The sequence below is a fragment of the Temnothorax longispinosus genome, chromosome 5 (genome assembly GCF_030848805.1).
Source record: "Temnothorax longispinosus isolate EJ_2023e chromosome 5, Tlon_JGU_v1, whole genome shotgun sequence".
Lineage (NCBI taxonomy): Eukaryota > Metazoa > Arthropoda > Insecta > Hymenoptera > Formicidae > Temnothorax > Temnothorax longispinosus.
In genome coordinates, this window is record NC_092362.1 from 23,924,350 (window position 1) to 23,949,462 (window position 25,113).

The 25,113-nt window shown below is 36.2% G+C and overlaps 1 protein-coding gene across 2 annotated transcripts in view; it reads right to left on the reverse strand.

Annotated features, from left to right (window-relative positions):
• Window positions 1–2,149: 2,149 nt before the first annotated feature.
• The window catches only part of LOC139812547 (uncharacterized), a 56,440-nt gene continuing 33,476 nt past the window's right edge, over window positions 2,150–25,113 (reverse strand). The window contains exons 2-10 of one of the 2 annotated variants that reach the window (XM_071777423.1): window positions 23,783–23,856; window positions 17,319–20,586; window positions 16,679–16,868; window positions 16,240–16,365; window positions 13,005–13,172; window positions 10,490–10,732; window positions 7,131–7,397; window positions 6,495–6,809; window positions 2,150–6,246 (exon numbers count right to left, since the gene is read on the reverse strand). In XM_071777423.1, coding sequence (XP_071633524.1) covers window positions 6,193–6,246; window positions 6,495–6,809; window positions 7,131–7,397; window positions 10,490–10,732; window positions 13,005–13,172; window positions 16,240–16,365; window positions 16,679–16,868; window positions 17,319–20,586; window positions 23,783–23,828 — 4,677 coding nt within the window. In that variant the 5' untranslated portion in view covers window positions 23,829–23,856 and the 3' untranslated portion in view covers window positions 2,150–6,192. The remainder of the gene's footprint in view (window positions 6,247–6,494; window positions 6,810–7,130; window positions 7,398–10,489; window positions 10,733–13,004; window positions 13,173–16,239; window positions 16,366–16,678; window positions 16,869–17,318; window positions 20,587–23,782; window positions 23,857–25,113) is intronic. The other variant, XM_071777424.1, reaches the window with a different exon arrangement.

The following is a 25,113-nucleotide window of genomic DNA, read 5'->3' on the forward strand; positions in this document are numbered from 1 at the left end:
CGACGTCCTGTCAAACTTGGCCGCTACGGGCTTTCAACGTCCGTCTATTTATTTACCGCAAATATCAGCCTTTACTTCGAAAGCCCGCCGAGTCCGTTCATCAATGAACCGTTTCATGGATTTCGAGATAAGATCGAGGTCTGCGAGCAACTCAATTTGTTAAACTTGCAAAATCACGTACCGATAATTAGAATTCTACTTGGCTGGATTTGTGTAGAAGAAATCTACAACACGAGATCTTTCGCGCAGATTATGATGTGCACAGTGATTATTATTACACAACTGATTTTGCATGATGACGATACAGAAGACTCAGGAGCTTTCAAATAAACCGCTGCAATTATTCAATCTGTCTAGATATTATTCACCTGAATTCTGCACATAATTGAACGAAAATTAGATTCACCTACTGTTTGTCATCGTCGGTCTCGAACACGTGCGAGATACTTAAATTATTATAATCCCGTAGGAAATCCGTAGGCGGCTATAAGATAGCTTCAAGTACACGCGCTCGAGGCATAGGCTCGTGTGGAAAATCGATGGTACATCTGCGATTAAATAGCAAAGGGGATAATCTTTTCAATGAGGCCAAGTGCCATTCCGCCCCTGCTTAGCTCTCAATCGTGGTGGATGGATATTGCGATCGATTCCACGAACTTCTGCCTGTAATTGGTGTCTCCACGAAGACAATGAGTATCCATCGTCGTGGCCTGTCGTCATATCTGCCTTAAATAGTTCCTACTTCGAAAGCATTTTTTTTTAAGTTATATTAATTTTTGTAGACTTTTATACGTAAACTTGTGCACACAAGTTTAAATGCTTTCTTTATGTATTATTTTTTAAATCTTTTTTAAGAAGAATTGTCTGAAACACTGGACAAAGCTTATTATATTGGATACACCCTCTCTGCTCGAAAGATTGCGTTAGATTCTTATATCTAAGATATAAGAATCTAACACAATATGATTTCAATGTCTCTTGTGGGAATATGTTTTCAATGTCTCATATGGGATCGAAATAATCCTAATTAAAATCACATTATACTTAATTATCCGAAGATCCAAGATTATATCCAAACGTATTCTTGGATCATTTAAAGATTATATTTGTATTATCAATTTTGTCAGGTTTAAAACTTTATCATCATCAAATTGTAAACTCTTTTTTGTTTTATGAAACGTTGTTGTATTTGTTTTATTGCATTAGTAATATTAGATAGTGACTTCAGTGACTTGAAAAGGATGTACAAAATAAAAAGATTCAACTATTTTCTCAAAGAAAATAAGTACTAAGACCATTCGAAATTCTTTTGTTTTAAATTGCTGGTAACACAAACGATACTATTTTGCAAAAGTAGTTTATCAATCGACACAATAGACAGCTAGTCAGTAGTCAAACAATTGTTTTGTATTTCAATTTTCGATCCGTTTTTCTACCCGCAAAACTTACTTTTTTCTGAAAACAAAACCATCACCTCTTCGACAGAAACCCCGTCACGTCTCTCCGCCTCTGTTCTCTGCAAATACAATTATTTCTTGAATATGCGCAACTGGCATAGGCGCGAACAAGCCCGGACATCTCGAGATCCAACAGCCACGATCCAGTTAAAGCCAGTCGAATCCAGCCGATCTGGTAGACCATCTGGAATGCCACAAGGTTTGGGATTCCGAAGCGCTTGTCCTCACTTGTATAAAACGCAGCTCCAAGGATAATGACTAAATGCGCTATTTAGTATAATGATTACATAAAAAAGAAGAATTAAAATTAATCTAAACTGTCGCAACTATGATGGTAATAATAATAATTTTCCGTATCTAATATGTATGTAGTCGTATTTTTGGTCAGTTGTTCCTTTTTGCATTCTTGTCTTCCTTTGCTATAATAATTGAATAATTATTATAAAAAAATTTTTGCAATAATTTTATTATATATTTTTTTGAATAAAAGAATCATAAAATAATTCTTAAAAGGACTACAGAAGATTTCCTCAAATTTATAAATCTTTATTTAAAATACTTTATGCTCTTTTATACAAAAATGTTTCAAAAATAACTTTTAATAAAAAAATTTAGTTTATAATAATTTAATTTTCTCTAACAATGTTTTAAAAGAAATCAATTGGATCTACATGATATAAACAAGATAAGAAAATTTTCTAATCAACTTTTATTGTGACAATTAACGTCCAATCGGTTTCAATCCGTTATGACATTCGTGAGATACCTGTAGGTACTCGGTATCTCTTACACGTGCCGTATTCGCGACTACTTATTCCGTCGTCTTAAAAAAAAAGGCGTGGAAGCTTCCGACGGAATACGTCATATAAGAAGTACACCGAATGGGGTCATGCCCGTTGCGAAGAAAGAGTCGTAATCGATCGATGGAGCTACACGTGGTTCAGGCACATACCAATGTTTACCATAAGGATAAAGTAGGTGAAACCTAATCTGTATGAACTGACTTACACAATTGCGAAAAAATACTTTTTGCAAACGTTTGCGCACCACGTCGTATTTCTAGAATATTATTAATGCGCAATTCTACATCCCCCTGACTCAAATCACGACATATTAAAAATACGACGTACTGCACCTATATATATAGACTGCAACTTGATCGCAATTCAAAAGACCGCAAACGTAAATTTTAGCGTCACTTTTTCCAAGAAGAACAGAAAAGTCAAAATGATGTGCATTAGAACCTTTCCGTGCTTTTTTAAATATACGTCATACATTCACAAAAAGAAATTTGCAGTAAGATTATTGAGTTAAAAATATTTTACTGTATATAGTTACCAAGTAGGATAATAATAAATACTTAATAGAATAATCGATCCAATAACAATTATAAATATTATGTTACCAAATTTTAGTCGCACGTACGAAGTGTCTAAATTTAAACGTTAGTAAAACACAATAAGATGATTTTTGTTTTAATCTGCACAATTGTCAATATTTTTCAGAAATATAATAAAATAATATTTTAAATAATATAAGGTACGTAGGAAGTCTGGGTTTTCCCGCGATAAAGTTTTATAGATAAAATGTAATTATATACTGCCTCTATTTCATGTTTTTTAGTAATAAAGTAATACTTTGTATAGTATAAAGTGCAAAAAATCTGGTTTTCCCATAATAACATGAACTCTATTTTTGTAGATAAAACTTACAATTAGATGATTATATACACTGCGTCTATTTCATATCTTACAATCACGTCTGGAGCATGCATATATGTATAATTACAATATAACATTATTTATTCAGACATTTTATTATTTAATAATAAACTTATTGATTGAATATAATTTGTATATTTGGAAACATAAGTTTATGATTTGAAAATATAAGCTTATGATTGTAAGCTTACATCCTCGACTTGGCTTGGTATATACCGATAAATATTGTATACATAAAATTCCGATAGTTTTCGTAATATTATCGCAATATTATCTATCATATCGTGGTCCAAGATATGTATATATCCTTAAAAGGATTTGCTGTTAGATAAATATCACTTGTAAATCCTGTTATGTCCTTTGACTCTAGATACAACGTGATGCTAGCCTATTAATTTTCATATTTCCATAATTCATCAATATTGCAACGTTATCGGGCATTTTTACATAACTATTACTTTTATTCTCACATCAGTCGATAATTGCAGTTATAAATCACAATACACAATCGCAGACACGGCCGTCATAAACTAATTAGCAATATCGCGGTATCATTATTCATATAATAATAGATAATACAATTATATTATTCATACAATTCGTCATTTGTATATGTAATATTTGAAAGACGTAAAAATGTATCTCTCTCTATAAATCTGACTTATGAGTTTTACTACACACTTGATCACGTTAGAAATTAACTGTGATGTTTTTATATTGTAATATTAAAAGATATTTTCATGCTTCTTTTTGAGAACACAGCAATTGACCATGAACACGAATGACATCAAAACACTCATTTATTAAATTAAATGTCCAAATTAAAATTGTGGCCTACGTAAAACATCCTTTAGCATCACCGAAGAGTCGAACAATTAAAATTAATTTCCAATAAACTCAGGTAAATAAAATTCACTGGATTGTCAATTAATCGCTTAATAATTCACTTGCATTCGAAAAATTAAAGTCGATTCCGTCATGTCTCGTCCTAATTATTACTAGGGATTATAATCCAGACTAAACTTCCTTAGTAATAACTAACATAACTATACTAATCTTTAAATACACTTGGTACATTGCACTTATGGACGGACATTTGCTTCAAGTCCGTACAGTTAGGCTCGCCAGGAAAAGAACGCATGGTATTTCTCGGCCTAGAAATCGATGATTAACAGTTCCTATGTATAAATAAAATCTCTCAAGTCGATTAATCAACGCAATTGTCGGAATAATCGTTCACATGCTACATATTTACAATTATAGAGAGCGACGTGCCACGGAATTGAGATATATTCTGTACAATGATAACAACAATAATAACAATAACAACAATAAAATATCTGATTTGAGAAAAAAATCAGAAATCATTCTGCCTGGGTATTATTACAAAAGTAACTGTTGCGTTACCAATGATAATTATTATATAATTATCATATAAGATAATTATTTTATAAGATACACCTTTTACAATTACGAAGATATACATGATATTTAATACACAACTCTGTACTAATCAATTTTTATTTTTATTTTTGCATGCACGTTTGAAAAATATCTCTTTATCGTCTTTACCTGATTCAAATCAAAATATTAAAAATTTCTATTTTTTCGACGACAAGAGTAAAATTCAAACTTTGTTTCCTAAAATGTCATCATTTTTTTATATGAACAGTAGCGACACATGCAGATAAAAAAAGTTCTTTTTTTTCTTCAAATGAGTTGAGATCTTCAAATTGCATTTGCTATCAAGAAGCGTCTTTTAAAACAGGGTGTGCGTTTTATTATAGAATAAAACTTTTAACGTTAAAAATATTAAGTAATAGAAATTTGGAAGTTTATAAACAAATGTATACGTTAAATCTCAAACTACTATACACAATATCCAATTATATTCTTTACAAAATTTTCATAAAATTTGCCTTAAAAGTTTATTTTTAAACAGGAGTTTAAAACTTCTTTAAAACGACGTTAATCAATAATTTGGGATGTTATTTTAAATAATTCCCAAATTACTTAAAAATATTCCCAAATTTTTTGAAGACGACTTAAACGCATCACATTCATATAAAATTATTTAAAAATAAGAAAATTTATTAATCTCAATATAAAAATTCCAACCAAACTCGTCTCTCCTCCAGTTTTGGTCTTCGATATTCCACATATACATTGCGAGTCACACCGAGCGCGCAGGCACGCGAATAATATCAACATAATATCTTATTATAATCTTAGGGATGCCCAAAAATAATACCTTTGTTTAGGGAATTTGAAAAAAGATTTCTCTCTTTAAACATCGATTAAATAATCGTAAAATTAGATTTTAATTAATTTTTTAAAGTAATTTTTATTTTATTTATATATTTTATTCTTGTTATGCAAACAAATTCTAATTAAAAAAATAGTATACGTATGCAAATACAATTTAAATATATCTAAATTATCCGACGTTGGTCTACTTATGAAAAGTAGCGAAAACTTATTTTCTTTTTTAATAAGAGAAATTCTTGAGAATCCTTAAAATTCTGCGCCAATCACAAATCAGCAACGAAATGAATTGTGTCAATATCAGTAAACTTACAAGTAATCTAAGAGTTCACATATCACAAATTAATTTCACGCTCTACCTTAGGCATATATAACGTTTAATTCTTCCAACAATCTTCACAATCCGATCGACGTATCATTACGTAACATTCAGCGTTCTAACAAAATACACATACACCCTGTTTTGTATTTATTTCGTGATCACCATTTTGTCTATAACTTCGACAAAGTTCTGTGTTTTCTTTTTCTAAAGAGTAATATTAGAATACCTCTGTCCTTAAATCAGACGACATTTGGCATCTTCGTAGTTGATTTTCTTCAGCCAGCAACCTGCACAGCTATCTGTCCGTGCGAAAACCTTTTTTGGATAAAGATCCTTTCATTTTCGCATGCACACACTATTCGCTAACCAAACAACCGACCCTCGTCAATTGACGTCCATTTTTGCAGATCTTCGCAGAACTTCTGCTTCACGTTGACTCTAATACGCCGCCGGCGAGTTTTGTCGCGTACAAGTTTAGTGCCTGTAAAACAGAAAGTTTTATTTTAGACTACGGTGACAACTTTAAAACGGTGTTATATATATTCTATCTAAATTTGATAAAAACTCTATAATTTTATTTCTTATAAATTTTACTTTTTATACTTAAAAAAAATAGGCTATCAAACAAATTATTAAATTCGTGTGGTTAAATTAGGTTTGAGGAATACGCGCATTCTATTTTAGCAAGACACGTGTCCTCGTGTAGCGATTGATAGCATCGAGCATCACCTTGTATATGAAAGCATATTGCTCCTTGGTCTGAACTGCGCCAGCCCGGTCTCTCCTGATGGTGTAAACGACCCTCGGCACATCCACGGTCCTCGTAATTTCATATTGTCTAATTCCTAGGTCGAGGGCTATTAACGTGCCAGTGCGGCCTGTGCCAGGACTACAATGGACCACGATGGGCCCAGGGCCACCTCGCTGGAGTGCTCTCGCCTCGAGGAGCACCGCTATTAGGCCTGTACCGTCTGATTGGACGCCACTCACCGGCCATAGGTACCAGATGTGGAATACCTCTCGGAACGTATTGTTCTCCAGGTTCTGCAAAACATATTTAATTAATTGCTGCCGCTTGAAAAGATTATCTTTGAATATTTGAACTGCTATACAGCTACCGCTGGAGTTATAATTGAATCATTTTCACAGAGATCTCTCTTGCGGTATATTATACTTTGAATTTCATTAAGAACATTATTTACTTTGTATTCGATATTTAATTATAATTAAACTGAAGCGAAGAAAATTTAATAATAATATTGAGAAAATATAATTAATAATTGAGTTCATAAAATAATACACGTTAGTGATTAGATTCCAAAGAGGTTTATCACCAAGTGGTTCGTAACTAGGAATGTTCTTTACCTTCAGATGAAGTGTAGAGATAGCGTATTTCTCCTTGGCTTCCCGCTTTTTCAGGGTGACTTGGAAGTCACCGTAAAGCCGATGACAGTCCGTTACCTCCGAAGGTGGAATGTATTCTGTACACTTCTCCACTTCGTTCTCGACGAGATCGGTCAGCATGATAATCACCTTGCACTGTTGCTCCCAGATCATTCGCCAAAAGTCGGTAACGGTCGACTCGATTGGCGCTTGGCACGCGATATAGTACTTTGTGGCGTTCTTAGGCCCCTGAGAAAAAGACGTGCGTTTTTAAATCACATCCAAGAGTATCTGTAATTATTTCTAGATATCTTCTAACAGTAAAACTAAACATCTTTTTCTTCTTTATCGAGTTTCAATACGTTGTGTCTAAAAATAAGAAAATGAGGAATTAACTGCTTTATTTTTCTCTTCAATTTATAATTACTAATATTTAATCACTAATGTTAATATTAATATGAGATCATTTATTTAGGAGAGACATTTTGACTGGGAACCTAATATATAACACGTTACTCATAAAATTATCAATTAAAACACGAAATTACTTTTCTTTACTTTACCGGAAACTTCAACCTAACGTGTCTGTAGATATCAAAGAAATGTAATTTATCTCGCATCTTTTATTTGAGCATTTTAAATTAAAACTCACTCGTTCATTGGCTACGATTAATCTAACATTACGGGACGTTCACATAAAGCAATCTTAGTTAATGATATTATATTTTTAAGAACGGCAGAATTTTTTTTATAGATAATTGTCGTGCGCGACCAATCACGCTCTATTCAGACGTGCAATTGTGTTTCCGGAGTATTACGCGACTTTATCGACAGTGGAGCGAAATTAATTACACGTCAGGCTGCGTTCCATCGACCACATTCGGCGCGCATTAATGCCTGCACGCTCCGTAATTGCAAGATGTACGCTATACACGTTGTATACGGTGGTGTATATACAAGGTGGAAGCGTATACGAATGCCGGCTCGATTGTATCCGCGATATGAAGCAATCCAAAGGCGGAAGCGATATGCTCGGGTACGCTTATTCATCGATCGATTCGTTCCTAATATAGAAATCTGGTCCGTTGCCACGTCGAATCCCACACGGAAGCGCGTCTTAACGGATACGAGATAAATGGGGATTGCTGCCGGGCGCCGCAGGAGATGATACTTGGGAGAAGAAAAAGAAGCACGATTCTCTTGCGTGTTTCTACACTTTTTCCTCTGGCCTTTTGTTTCTTGTACGAAAATATATTGTAGGACAATAAATTATAGAAAAATTTCCCAAGCAATAAATTGAAAATTGCTCAGTCGTCGCGCATCTTGACTTTATTGGATAAAATTGTTCGTCGCGTAAATCGTTACGGCACCGTGCACACATAACACATTCGCGACATCCTCCTGCGATTTATGCAATGAAGGAGATTACGCGTGTGCGCAGGTTTTTCTTCGAGTATTACTTTTATTGCAGATTGCCGCTATCGAAATTATTTCGTGAACTAAACAATTGCGGTGCGTTTTACTAATTGTAAGATGAATTTAATTAATATTAATGCGAGATAGTTCAAAAATCAGTGACTATCTCAATAAAGTTATACAGTTAAAATAAAACATTGTACTCTCGAACTAAAGAAATATATATTGGTGAAAGGTAAACTGAAAGAATTTTAGAAAGGCGATTTTCTAACACCTTTATGTGATTCAAAACATTTTTTACCTTTTTTATTTTAAGACAACATTATTGAAAGCTATCCTTAAACTTAATCGTATCAATATTTAAACTTCTTTAGATGATTTATAACTGGAGATGGAATTGAAATAGAATTATGTCTAGAAATTATATATATCATAGATCGCCCAAAGCGTGCGCTGCGAAAAAACTTTCTATGTGAATTATTGTATTATTAGTATCTTTTTAGACCAATTCTCGATCAGCCAATTTCGGGATATCAATTTAAAATAATCGGGACATTTTTATTGGTACATCAGATTAAAAAATACCTTGTAATATTAACGCATCCCGAGAGGAATACTGTCACAACTAAAAAATTCACATTTTTTAGGAGAGAGGAAAAAAATTCAATTTTTTGAATTGTGAGATAACTATAACGCAATTACGTTTATGATATTTTGTTATAATGAAACTTATTATACTGTTTCTTGAAGAGGACTGTTGTGATTCATTTGATCATTTGTCAATTTTCTTATATTTTCTAATATAAATAATCATTATCGCGCAGAAAAAACAGTACATACATGCGGTTCTCTTGCTTATATATATGCGTATGGTCCGCGCTTTATTTCTACCAAAGAAAAGCCTTTCCACCATCACTGCAGATTGGCTGAGTATTATGTTTTCAATTCAACGGACCTGAATTTTAATGCGATCTATTATTATATTTTATATTATTTATTTTGTTATATGAAAAATCGGGGTAAATAACGTCCCGTCTACGGTTCTTTTGGGATGCTTTTAATGAAAGCTGAAAATCGGAATGTTCCGAAAAATTCGGGATGGTTGGTCATCCTATGTACAATATATTTCATCATATATTTTAGAGAGGGAATGTATAAAAAATCATCATTTTAATTTCTTTAATCTCTTTATGAAATTGCGAAGCTCGTCTGCTTTTCAGGGATTTCTAATCCTTTAAAATGTACGAGAAGCGTACGTATATATTTCAGGACAAATGTATTCTCGTAACCTTGTGCACGCGAGATGATTAGACCTCTTTGACTCCGTTTTGTGAAGCTTTTGAGGCTACAGAAAATGAACTAGTTATATTCCGTAAACAATTCTTAACGCTTCCGCATCTGAGTTCCCAGCTTGCGCGATACAATGCACTCACTTTCCCGTGGCGATGCGTGTTACGTAATATTCCTTTCCCACAACCGCAAAAACGCTTTGCTACTCTTTAACACTTTAGCATTCACTGTGATGACGTGGCTGACGTAATCTGATCTCGCATATAAACACTTATTATCCTAATGACATAGATAGATAATTATGCAATTCTCCCATGGTCCACATAAAAGTAAAACGGAGTATAGGTAGATCGGATTTATTTTTCACTCGACGTGTTGCTCGCTATTGATTTGCAAATTAATTAATTCACATTACGCGGAAATGTGAACCCGTAATTCAGGAACCTAGGTGTAAATTATGCTCGAATTCGAGCTCGGGTTTAAGGTTTTATGTTTCTCACGTCGTAAACGCCTTTAACAGCAATAACGCGCGTGCAGCGACAAAGACATGTCCCTTGTGGACAACGCGATACGTATAATAATTCGAGGGACATACACGCCCGCGAAAATCAGCTCAAACAAAATGTTTCACTTACCCGCACGTAACTAGCGTTGATGTACTCGGTCAAGGCGTCATTGTTCAGCCTCTGCAACGGTACCCTCGTCTCCGGAAGCGGTATCACATTTGCGTACCTGTTCTTCACCTCCGCGCCCGGTGGCAGCTCGTCTATTTTCGCCGAAACCTGGGGTATGCCCGCGAACTCTTCGTTGATTGCGTTAACGTCGTTACAGAAAGATGAAAGCCCAGCGAAGTTGAGGGGATGAGAGGGAATGGCGCTCTGAAATAAGAGAATACCTCTCATAGAAAGGTTTGCTCGTAGCTTTGCTCGTGCAAAAGAGAACGCTGTCTTACTTCCTTTGACCGAGCGCTACGTAGGAAATAACTCGATATCGATTGAAAAATACTTCAAATTTGCAAATTTTCTAAATTGAATTAAGTAAAAAGGTATATATATATATATATATACACACCTTTTTAATATATATATATATATATATTGTATATATATTAAGTTGGGGAAAGTTCGACCTTCAACTTTAGTGAAGTGCAATAAATCAAAATACATTTGGAAATATTGATAATATATGTGATTGGTTTATGATATCTTAAGATTGTACTTGAGATGATCTTAGATATAAAAACCGAATGAATATCGGCCTAAGATTCACCTAACAGATGTGCAAATAATTCTTTGTGGAATTAACTGGTTAAAAGCTAGCTACTGTTCAAAGCAACTAGATGCTTTTCAGGTAATATTTTATTAACCCTAGACAGCATATGTGGGGTATTACGTTACCCCACGCGAAATTCAAATTCCCCTGATTTAGGAAGGTTAGTTTTCATACCGAGACCCTAACCATAATTCAGTTTAGTCATCCGGCAGTCGACCTCCGTCATTCAGCGAGTGCGTTAGATCCGTGCAGCAGCTGTGACCGAAAAAGAAAATCGTTTGGGGTAACGTATTACCCCAGTCGGTCGTTTACGCTCGACATTTACCACAGTAAAGTATATTTCAGATTTTTTGTGAAAATTGGTAACGAAAAATTATACATTTTATAGCACTCCCCGGAAAATTCTACCCCTATTTCATATATAATTCTTTAAGATTCGGTCAATTATTTCATTTTTGCTGTTCTTACACAGCAACTGATTAAAACTTTGTAAAGTTTTTATGGAGTTAATTTTACTGTTTCCATATAATTTTATAACTTTTGACTACCTTTCAAATAAATAATAATCGACAAAATCTGTTTTACTTTCCATTTCTTGCGATTTTTCCCACCCGACAGTTTTTCATCATTTCCTCTACTTCAGACGTTCAAAGAAATATGTTTTTTTTTAAGAAACGAAAAAGTCGCTTACATGCCCTTGAAGGTTGTCTATTCGTCTTTCAAAATCCGTTGAAATTTTAAAAATCGGTGAATTTTATGAAAAACTACTGTTTTTTTTTACTACCACAAATTGATGACTACTATCGTCTTCCCTATTAAAGAACAAACAAAATTATCTATTACAAAGTCTTCTAACAACAAATGGAAACATTATACACGCGGTACAAGTTTGGGGTAATTTATTACTCCGGTTAGTCAAAAGACTAACGACGTAAAAACGTATGAGAAAATTATGATATGCTCTCTAGGGTTAATACGTGTCATTTTATAATTAAACAAGTACATGGTACCCAGATAAAATTAAATTTGTTCTAGAACATAGATATTAATTGTAAATAAAATTGACGCAGGATCTGCTGTATTTATTCAATAACGTCTGCAAAATTCTGATAAGAATCTAAGGGTCGGTTGCTCTAACTTGTTAGTAAACTAACTAATAGTTAAATTATATATATATGTTTTTGTATTTTCTTTAAATTAAACAAAGATAGACACATGATTTAACTATACTATTGATTTACCAACAACTGGCTTGGAACAATTGCTAAGTCAACTAACGGCAACCTAACGGCGGAAATCAAACAAAGCGCCAACATAGTTTATTTACTTTAATGTGCCGATCGAATCTACTGCCAAGCTAGCCTGAATACTGCTACTCTTTTGCTACTTGGATACAGGCAATATTATTGCATTGCACAATCGTTTACCTGAACGATTAATTTAGATCTATACTTTCGTAACACGTAACAGCTATAAAGAAAGGAAAATTATTGCTGTAATGTAATAGAAAATATATAACTATATGTTACTAAAAATGCATTGTTGGAAGAAAAATGTTGTCTCTTTATATAAATGTGCCATAAGCATGTTCTCAAAACAATATAAAAAAATCTCTATTATAAAGAAAAACAATTTCTCTGTTATCATAATAATCGATATATTTAATGACGCCAGTTTGTATTTCTCACAAGAAAATATCTTTAAATTAATTTATATAACTTATTAACTTAATGTAGCTAAGGTACATATGCTAAATATCTCTGATATAGTAGGTACACTATATAATCATCGATTAGACACAAGATTAAATTCCTAATAGCACGAGAAATTCAAACTTGAAGTCTTGAAGGCTTCTACGATTAATTTTCTCGAACTTACCGAATCTTCGAAAGTCGGGTTGCCGTAACTTCTCTTGGAGGATCTTGCCGCACCTTTGCGCCTTACGCTATTGTACGCCGAAACGCTGTCGAGGCTGTAGGCGTCCAAGGATACCGGCCGGCACCGTTCACCGTAATTGAACCTCGTTTGCCTCTTTCTCATTATGAACTGCAAGTAGATACACCTAAGGTTAGCGGCCGTTACGTTCGACGAAACGAAAAGCAAAAGCTGATATAGCGACCTTCTACTGTACGCAACTTTGCAACTCCGCTCTGTATAACAGTACAACTCGTCTACAAATACTCACAATATCCCGAAATGCGGTGGCGGTTAATTTAGTGGCCATGCACTGAATCAAAAACTGCAGAGTTCGCCAGCGTGCAAAATATATTTACAAACGATAAAGGTGTGCCACTTATAGATTAATTATAATTTCGATTTAAGCAAATCGGTATATTGGAGAATTATTGTATAATTACGTGTTTCTCTTATTTCATCTTTAACAAAAAATGATTGTATAAGAAGATCAATTATATTATCAGTCAGATCAACTATCTGATGCAAATTATTTTCACGTAATTCCCTTACGTTTTTAAATATAATTTATAAAGCGAAAAAAGTGATGCTGCTTTAAATAGATATAATGATTGGCCGTCAGCGTCGATCGAATGCAACAATTATAATTGTAAATCACGCATTCTGATAAGTCCTTTTCATTGCAATTAAGCAACGAGTTGTATTACCAATTACGCCACATGACCGACATATCTGAAAAGAGATCGAGGAAATCTCGCGACGGTCAGCAAAATAGAATAAACGTAGCCGGCCGAGCCATTTCGACATCGTCATTCGCATGCCCGACAAAAACCACGGCGCAGCGACGCTGATGAAGTGTGGAACGCCGTTTGCCAGTCAATCTAATAGGCCAGTCAAATTAGACATTCTGGTATGAAAGTGATGCGAACTTTTTTATTCCTTTTTAGGCGTGTTGGGGGTGTTTAGAAAAGCTTATTTTTGAGTTGTCGTATTATGAGACCCAGAGTTTTTTGAGGGGGGGGGAACCAATTTTTGACGAATCGGAACGAGTCACCGCTCATTTTCTTCGTTTTTTCAAGCCCTACAACTTTCTCAGGAGCGAAAAAGTGCTATCTATTAATCGAAACGAGATAAATGCAAAAAACCGCGAAAAATTTATTTTTCGGGGGAACCAAAATTTTCGTTTTTTCGCAGTAACTCGGCGAATGTCGATAAAGAATGAATGACTAACCCCTCATTTTGTAGCTGAAGCTGAACGAAAATTTTGGTTTCCCCGAAAAATAAATTTTTCGCGGTTTTTTGCATTTATCTCGTTTCGATTAATAGATAGCACTTTTTCGCTCCTGAGAAACGACTCCTGAGAAACGACTTTTTCGCTCCTGAGATACGACAACTCAAAAATAAGCTTTTCTAAACACCCCCAACACGTCTAAAAAGGAATAAAAAAGTTCGGATCACTTTCATACCAGAAGCCTTTTTTGGTCTAATTTGACTGGCCTATAATCAGCCATTCAAGGCTGGACAATCGCGTGTGCAAATGACATTCCATTTCTTCCGGTAAGAAGACGCGCGACGTCAATTCTCCTATATCGTTAATTACACGTTACTGCAAATACATATATACGCTTCACAGTATTGCCCCACGCATGTTTGCGCGTTCGATTAAGCGCTTTTCAAAATAAACCGTATCGATTTTAATTCCGCGATTTAATACCATATTATAATCATCGTTATTCGTGTTCCGTGATCATTACTATTTTTAATATTTTACGATATTACCAATTTGTATAATTAAAGGCGTACTTTTAGAAAGCTTATAAAAATTATAATAAGCTTTCTAAAAATGCGCTTGGTTTTCTTTTTACGTCGTAAAACATTTTTTCACGCAAAATTTGTTTGTTTAATACAGTTATCTGGCCTACTCATTAAGTAAAATTGCTTTTGTACACGAGTACAGTTTCGAAAATGAGATAGTACCGTTTTGTATTTCCTGAGGCCACCAGTAATTTTCTTTCTCTTCAATATTAATTGATTCGTTAAATTTGGTTAGTTCAGATTCCGCTTGGCGGTATACGTTCATTAAAATTAATTGTTGCACGCTGTGCAAGCAGCACGGTATTAATGTTACTGATGGTCGAAGAAAACGTAGTAGATCTCATAGCGATGCTATTATCGATATAATAACAGAACATGTTCCAATATTAAAGTTATATAATACGAGCAATATTAATGTAACTATCATTTTTCGCGTTTAATGATGTTGCCAACATCTAATAGACTCAAATTTTTTCCTATTAATTCTTATACATATGAATAAAATATCTATTACACGAGTATAATTTGCAAGCTTCTTGATTTCTCGTGAAGCGATCAACTTGCATTCCACGTGAACCGCAACCGCGCGTGTGCACGCGTATTATTATACGAATAAACGGAACGTGGAGATAAGCGCAACTGAAAAAAAGAACCATATAATAAGCTGCCATTATATCTAATTATAAGCGCAAAAGTAGGAGGAAAAAAAACTCGTTCGTGCCGCGAAATATTATGCGCGTGCAGAGCGCATTATCTTCGTCATCCGCGCGACGAAGACGAGAGAACATCCTTTCTCTCACCTCCTAGATGAAAACATATATATATATATATATGTATACAGACATGTTATAATGAGCGTATTACGTACACTAGAAGAGAATTATGAGTGTGGACAGATGGACGGGCGAATGGACGGAGATGAACTGTACACATGTAACGTAAACCTCCCGTGAACGGAGGTTTATCGCAAGCGCGACTTTTAGCAGCAGAGGATTACGTCAGCGAGCATAGATTTTCGCGGACCTGCGCAACTGTCATCTTGAAATATTAGTATTTCCTGCTTCGATTTCTCAGTAATGTGCCGCATGATGTGTGAGAACGGCAGACAAAAAAATGCATGCGACACACATTTATATTCTAAAAAAAAAACGACCGAGATAAAGTAGAACGATTCAAGCTTGAAAATTCTCGCGATTATCCTCGCTTCGCGAAGATAGCGAAAAAAAAAAAAAATAAAGTCAATCTTATATGTGATAAGTGACATGCCGAACAATTTATATGATGCGTCTTTTATTTCACGTGCACGTTTGCGTAAAAGCTTCGAATGTCAAGCGCCAATGTCCGTCATAAATTAAATATGATGCGCAGATATTAAAACGCTTACCAGAAGGCCGGCTAAAAGAACCAGGCAAATGAAGGCTACGGAGGAGACTACGACGACCGCTATGGCGTTACCGGAATCCGCTTCCGATACCAGAAGAAATTTGTGTATCTGGAAAGAATGAATAACCTAAGGAAATTTAATAGAGATATTCTTTCGATAACTGTGCCATTGCGTATAACATCAATGACTTTGATACGGCGCATCGATCGATTAATAGAGAAAGCTAATAGAGAGAAGGGGCGCTTCGTAGAAACTTGAACCGAGCGATTACTCGCGAGCGACGTGAATGAGTCTATAATGATAAGTTGATAATCGGGGAGATTGAATTTTCACGAGACGTGCCGAAGCACACAAGAGTTATAATGGAGTTGTGTTGACGTTCCGACAGCCACAATGTTCTAATCCGCGCCTGAGACCTTCTCCGCCGTTTTCAACTTACTCTCACTGGGAAGTTGAGAGACACCTTGTATAAACTTGGTAGAATCTTCGTCATGGCGGCGTCGAACTTGTTGTCCTCGTCGACAACGTAAATCAGGATCGGGATTAAGGAAACCTCTGTGGGTGTCGGCGATGAGTTCTGCTCGCGACAAGGATTCTGACGGATGATAATTTGTCTCGACTCCACAGGCCTGCAAAATAAAGTATTCCACGCTGTATTATATGTAACGAGTGCATTTTTAGTTATCTTACAATTAGTTGAAAGTTGAGTGTGCTAAGCTAAGAGAAGAATTTTACTATATATTAATCTAAACTTTTACTTTCTGTATGAGTTTAGAACAATTTTAGAAGCATTTACTATTAATTTATTACTATTATTATGTAATCTATATAACAAAAGAGCTATTTATTTCTAACATACATGGGTATGTAAATTATTAATTGCATAGATTTGAATATCTAAATGTGTGAAAAATGTTGATATACTACATTTTTATGAGATAATATTAGATGGAAAATAGTAGTTAAAAATAAATAATAATAATAATTAGTACATCCATATATATTCAGCTTTAAAAAAATATTTCATACTCAATAAAGAAAAATAAAGAAAAATAAAAAAAATTTCGCAGATCACTCACTTGTCCAGTCCGTCTCTGAGGACGTCCGCGAGCGCCTTCTTTAGATCCTCCAGCCGAGGACAGACTTCGTGTAAGGTGCCCTCGATGATTATTTTAACTAGCAACGTGATTTCATCCGATGACAGAGTCTGAATACTTTCCGTTACCTCCTCCTCAGGCGATTCCGTGAAACCCGCTGTGTTCCAGGGTGCTATCGGCTCCAAAGTACTCGTAGCCGAAGGGCTCTTTGTGACGTTCGTCGTTGTTGCGACGCCTATGTTCGGCGGAAGTTCCGTCGCGCCTGGAGCAGACGTCTCGGTGATGTTCGCATTGAAACTTGAATCCTTTATAGACTTTAGAGGATCCTCCGTAACGCCGGAGGCTGCCGTGGCATCAGCGGCGGTGACGCTGGTGAGATCGATAACGCTTACAGTAACTTCGCTCCTCGTGAACTCCGTGCGATTACTTTGGCTCTCAGAAGTGGTCGGAGTATCTTGAGGATCTCTAGTAGTTTCGTTGTCCGCGTGATGCACACCCGACACTTGATCCGTCGTCGGAGTTCCGCCTTCGGTCGTCACCGGAAGTTCGGTGGATTTTTCCGGTTTCATCGTAGTGACCGCGTCCTCCGTCGAATTGCTCGTCACGGACGGATCTTGAATCGTCGTCGCCCTCGAAAGCGTTGTTTGCTCCTCGAAGGTTCGTCCTTCGACGCTCCTCTCGGTCGCGTTAATTCCCGAAGATATCGCCTCCGTGAGACTGACGAACTCGAACTCGACGGACGTGGTCGTCGGGATTGAGGATTCGTCGGGATTTAACGTGACAGAGGGAGATTCGGTGGTTTGATTAACATTCGATGAAGATCGCAGCGTGACGTTTGTCCTCGGCGCCAATTCCGTGGAATTTTCGAGAACCGTCGCAGCGATCGTATTCATCTCCGCCGCCGACGTCGAAGTCGTCGAAGTTTTGGACTTGTTCGCTTCCGTCGTCGTGTCGTTGTCCAAGGGAACCATGCTCGTCGATTCGGTAACGACGAAAGTCGAGCGGATCATCATAGCTTCTTCCGGTTCCATCTGAACGTCGGTATTCAGAGACACTGTTTTAGACGTATTCGTTTCCGTGGAGTGCAACGTTGACGATTCCGTCGCTTCGCCGGAATGTGATTTCGCTTCCTTGCCATCCGGCATCAGGCTCACTTCCGTTATTCCGTTTCCAGTCACGTCGTAACCTTCGTCTTTGCCTGTAATCACTTTCTCCGCCTCTTTCGTACCCGACGTGTCATTCTCGTTCGACTTCGAGCGTTTCATATCCGTCACCTTCGCGCTGCTGTTAAATCCTTCCGACAAAGTTTCGTTCGTTGATCCAACATCGGCCGAGACAATCGGAATCGCCGTCACCGGCGTCGAAGAGAAGAGACTCTTTGTCGTGGAATTCGTGGACTCGTTTACATTTTTCTTATTCGACTTATGCTGTTGGATGCTGTTCTCGATCACGACCGAAGGTTCCGTGACAACGAGCTTCTTCTCGGACTCCCCTCTCCCGATCGTGTTCTCGTAAGCGGAAGTTTCCTCCGTAACGTCACCACCTTCCTTTTTCAGTTTTGAACTAGCCTCCGTTATTGCCTGAAACGACTCCCTGTTGGATTTTAGGTACGGATAAGGTCTTTGATCTATTTTTGCCGTGCTGTTTCGCAGGCTTTGAGTGACCGACGATCCCTCGTCGACGGTCCTTTTCGTCGAGGCTGTAGATTTCACTTCAATATTCGGAAACTTATTGACTCCGGAAAATCCGATAGTTCTGCCTTGCGGAACTGGACTAGGAGTGGTTTCAGGAGTGGACGAGGTACGCTCTTCGAGTCGCGCGCTCTGAGTCATTGTCTCGGGCAACTTCACCTGGCTCTCAGGCTCCCCTATTGATCTCCATTCTTCCACACCATCTGTACTCTTAGCGGTTGCATTGGAAATGGAGGAATCTACGCTTTGCTCACGATGATTTTCATCTGTCGCGCTAGTCCCCTCTTTCTTCGCGTAAGCGGTTCCTTCTTGATTACTCAGTTCACTAACGTGAGAATCGTTCCTCGCTGTATCGTTCGTGATAGTCACGATCCTCTGTACCGGCAGGTGAGTTACGTTCTTAACGATCTCCACCTCTTCTTTCGGGTCGCCTTTCTCGCGCGATTCGCTCGCGTCAATCGAACGATTCCCCGTGCTAGTTTTGGGATCCTTCCCCGTCACAGTCTTATAAAAGTGATTGTAGTTCACGTAAGTGTCGTTAACTAACGAGACGGTTCCTTCGTGTCCCTTTTCGTCGATCTTCTCTAGATCGAATGCTTCAGACGCCGTCGTTCCTACATTCGCGCTCTTCTTAAATCCCAAGGAAATTTCACTGTGCGCTGTGGTTAATTCCCGATCACGAGCCTCCGTCGTGTGATCTTCCAGTTCTTCTTTCAAGTCAGTCAAAACTGTATTCTTGTCCTTTCTCGAAACAACTTCCTTATGCTCGAGCTTTATAATTTTGTCCTTCTTTTCGTCGGATCTGACGGTGTCTTCCGACGTCGATTTCGGAGTCGTCGAAAAGATAGACCTGACGGTCGGTATCTCTTGTTTATTCGCAGCTACATTATTTTCTTCTTCATATTTAACGGAGTGCTCCTTTCCCGCCTCTTTAGATTCCGAGGTTTCCATAACGTTCGCAATTAACTTCTCGTTGACAACTTTTTCCTTCGGATTTGGCGACACGAACTTGGTCGCATTGGATATTTTTTCACGATTGGAAGATTCTTGAAGCGTGTCATCCTCTGGGTTCTTACTGTCCTGTTTCGAATCGTTGAAAGACAGTTTCGCGGTCGCCGCAGTTAGTTCGTTCTTCCTGGAGAGTCTGAGATCTTCGGAGACGACTTTCGTGCTGGTGCTTTTCCCGGTGCTTTCAACGATCTCTCCGTACCGCGGCTTCCTGTTTCCATCCGACGATGAACTTTCGAAATCATTGCTTGATTTTTCCGCCTGCGAATTCGCGTGTGTTGACACATCGACTTTTTCTCCATCCTGATTTGCGCCGTTGATGACACTGTCGTGCGATCCATCTTCTGTGTCGTGAGTTTTTCGATTCGTCAACTCGATATCTCTTCCATTGTTTTCGGCAAATGATCCATTTTGATGGCTCGAAGAGACTCTGGTTAGAATCGTCGTAGATCCATGGGGAGTCGATAGTTTTTGGGACTCAAATTTCTCGGATGCGATCGATGCTTCCGTAACTTCCGCCACTGCATTGTTAAAGAGTAGTAGTAAGGTGCCTGAAATAGCAAAGGTCGATCTTACAACTTTATTTCTTTTGAAGATATTATTATTTTATATAATATTTACGATTATCTTTTACTCCAAATATAGAAGGTTCTACGATCACCGTATGGTACTTTAATTAATAACACATGTAATGCGAGGAACAAATAATAACACGTAATAAAAATAATTGGTTTTTATAAACTAATTATGAGTGATCTATTTACGGATTAAATCGTTGTAAATTAATAAGCACGCTTCAGAGAAAAACTCTTTAAAAAGTGAATAGCCTTTTTTATTATTTTTATTGTCTATAATTCAAGATTTGATTCATCAATCTGTCAAAGATAATTAGAGAGAAGATAGAAATAATTATGTAACACACACATATTTATATGCTATATTTTAAAACCTGTATTCACAAGAGATTTACGCTTTCAAAACATTCATTAAAAATTGTGTGGGAAAGCTTTTAGCAGTAAATTGGTTCTCACGTGTAACGCGTTAATTGTTTTTACTCCATGTAATCTAAGTCACACGTTTGACAATAAATCGGTGAATTGTGGTTAGTAATCCGTAATAAGTTCGCTTGACGCACGAAAACAAAAGTTCCTGCGCGCTCATCGACAATAACGACAACTGGTTTTCACCGAGATGCGCGATGCGAGAAAAATGTAGCGTGCGTAGACGAGACGTTTAATGGATCGAAAAACCGGTTGTCCGTGGAATTACCGCCTGGGTTCCTTCGGAACTATTCAGGAGAGGTTCTACGATACAGTTTGCGCTCTGCAAATTGAAAGTATTCGCGCGATCGCGCGTCGAGAGCGTGCGTTTGAATATTAAACAGACCTTCGGAATTATGCAGGGGGCTTCGAGTGTGTCCTCGTGTTTTGCTGATTTACGTCGATACGAGAGACGACTAGTCCTCACCGTGAACGTCGCGCGAAGCTGAGATAAATATTTATTTTATTGATGCGGATTTTCCCAGCGCGGAGAATTTTCCACCTGATTCTACCTCGATACTCATATTCGATATGCATTTCTGACGGATGCTGAAGATTTTATGACAAAGTATCGATTTCTCGAACTTGATTATTTAAAAGAAAAGATAAAAAATCCTTGTTTCTTTTCTTATACATAATTTATCTACTGTCCAGATTCGCGTATCTTGACATTTAAAACGTGTTTTCTCGTTCAGTTCTCTTTCATATAAGAACCAAATATTTCCTTTATTTTTAATTTGCGAGTTCTATCATATGGACATTTAATAAAGTAAAAACTGAAAAGTTAATGTATATTTTAAGCAGTTTATATTTTAAATTTATTTCAAAATACAATTGGAATAAAGATTCTGCATAAAACGCGACATAAAGTACGCATTTAAATGTGATTATCCTGTCAAGAGATTGTTGTGCCAATAGTATCTCTTTATGTGTAAATCTCGTATTGAATAATATCCGTCTCTGGAAATAGCTATTGTATAATATTTATATAATATCGAAATATTTATATAATAAAATACGGCAGAAATACATAATCGGGGTATATTGATGAAAGAGACATTTCATCCATTATCATTATGTAATATTATATAATATTATTGTTTAAACTAATTATATAGGTTAATAATAAACTAATTAAGGGTGTTCTGAAGAGTTAGTTAAAATGTAACGAAGTTGACGAAAATTTAATATCATATTGTGTATTCTCTTTCGAAGTTCTGGGCTAAATTTCAAATCGATTCACAATTTAGATAAAAAGTTATCAATTCTTGAATATCCGTTTTACAAAGGGTTTAAAGTGTAAACATTAAAAAATGTAACCAATATAATAATATTTTACACATAAATAGATTATCAACAAACAAAAATAGAGCAACAAAATTTGAAACTATTTACAATTTTGTTTGAAAAATTTTTTTTGAAAAAAAAAATAGTAGTAACAGTTATTTACAGTCACTAAATCTACGTCTTTTACATTCTATTAGATGTTCCGTAACTATTTATATACATTTTTTTGTCTTTGAATCCCTGGAGAATTAATATCAGAGTTTTTAATATTTCCTGCATACTTTTGATTGGGACAGTACCTATAGAACATCCAAATATTGATGCACGTAAAAGTTATATAATTATTTATTAAACATTTCTTGTCTCGCAACAAAATGATTCGAATAAAGGAGGCATTTATTTATGCAGCGCGCAAGTTTTTTAATAATAGTTGTTTCTTTTAATTCGTTAGTTTACACGCGACTTCTTTAACGTAATTACTGGGAATTTGTACATTGTTCCCTGATATCACATAGCATTTTGCTCAACAATACATTTAAAAAGAGTTAATTTAAATGTACATAAAATGATATATGCGTGTACGATTTTTTTATTTTGCAATGACATTAAAAAAGGCAGGCAATATTGTTTGAGTTTCTTCATTTCTCTCTATATAAGTGGGAAATATATAGCCCACGACGTTGGAAAAGAAACATCGTTAAAATAATTATCTATCTTATTACCCATTGCATTACCGGGCTTATCTTACAGACGTTAATTCCAGCTAATTAATTAAATTCGCGAGAATTCTGTCGTCGTCAGACTTTAACTCCTTCTGAAGAAATGCAAATACGTTTTGTATGCAAATAGATACACGTGTGTAAGATATTTAACGCATATACATCCGTAATCCGGGTAACATGCATTTGCGATATTTACTTCAGATAACTTAACTAAATATTACAGAGTTTTATTAGCTCATATTTGAAAGTAATCGAATTTAGATCGCGTCTTTCACGTTCACCGTAAAGCCGTAAACCGAAAGGTGACGATCTCGCGTCTCGAGGTGGGACGGAAAATTTTGTTGATAAGCTGCAAGTTACAGTTAACTCTTGCAGGCATGCTCGTTGCAGTAGACCTAACAGTACTTGGTGCAGTCACCTCGATTGGCAAGCTTTACATCACGAGTTTACAATGCAACAGGATGCGGCCGAGAGATGCTAGCCCATTCTCTTCGAGAATGGCAATCCGCCGCCGCACTGCGCGCGCGGTACGACTCGAAATAAAAATTACGTACATAATCCGCTTAGAAAACCGTTCTCCCTTTCTTTTCTGAATAATTCAAGGCAACGCGTTAATGTTCATTCTGTAGTTTTTCGTAAATGGGAAATAACTGTGAAAAATAGAAAGAATTGAATTTTTTTGCAACTATAGAACTCACCTGTACATACTCCCAATACGAAGATAAACGTTCTTCTGCGCGTCATTTCTGACCGTTAGATCTTCCCGCTCGATCTGCAACAAAAAGCACAATATCGTTACAAAAATGCATACTATTGCAATAAAAGTACAAAGCTTGTAAATAAATAGAAATTAGCCTTGGCTTCTGATTGTTTTGTATTTATAAATAAAATGTTAGTTTTTCGTTAAGGTATAAAAGTACAGAATATTTATAACAATAAATGCAAATAAAAGTTATGAAAAAGAAGTAATCGTATATGAATATTGCAAGTCAACAATATCAGTATGCTGCCGATTGATATTCAAGAAAACACGTATCGACCGAAAGCTTGGGAATGGAATACAGCTCGCTATATACCTACATCCAAACATAATTTTCAACATTGTGCTGAAGATGACCTCGTTTACGAGCCTGTTCACCTTAGGGAGTATAACATAAAACTCCAGTCCGCAATGCAGCACGAGAGAGCTTTATTAAAAGTTTTCATCCTGCGTTAGCAACATTGTGCGAAGATCCGGTATAGTCGGTCAAGGATGATCAAACGTGCAGATCTTTGCGCAATCTTTTTGTTATTTACCCGACTGTGCGCTGAAATAGTTCAATACCATTCGTATCCAATTTTGTAAAAAAAATAATAGAAACTTGGGGAAAATAAATTATTTTTTAGAAACTGCTTAGTGCTTAGTACATTCAAGTGGTAAGGAATGCAGGCGCGAGATATATTTTCAGATTTCACGAAAGCAATTTCGATTCGATGGTGTGAATGGAACGAAGTCGTGCCAAAGTCCGATCGCAATTACTCAATTTCCATAATATGTAAGGCTGGTATTACTCCGCTATTCAACGCCTCGTTTGCTGTACGAACGCGCTTGCTGCGGTAGCGTGCAGGTAGTATCGTTCACTGAACGCATACCGGTGACTCTAATTGTAGAAAGTAATCGTAGAAAGTACAATTATCAGTTTGTCGCTAATGCATGTAGAGACTGCGCGCATGTCCTAAGAGCTAACAAAAGATCAGCTTTTTAAACGTTCGTGACGTATCGATTATGCCGCATTGAACACAGAGAAAAAAGTCTTGTAATACTTAAAACGCATTTGGTTGTGCGTTTTAGCGCATTATTTGATAAGTAGTAACAAATATGGTAATTGTTACCAAGCGGTTGATAATAATTACAAAATAGTTAACAAGACATATTTTTTATACAGTTGAAACACTTGAAACAATTAAATGGTTTAGTAAGTAATGCTAAATACTTTGGTAATAATTACCAAATAATTTGATGATTACCATAGCATTTATGTAAAAAAAT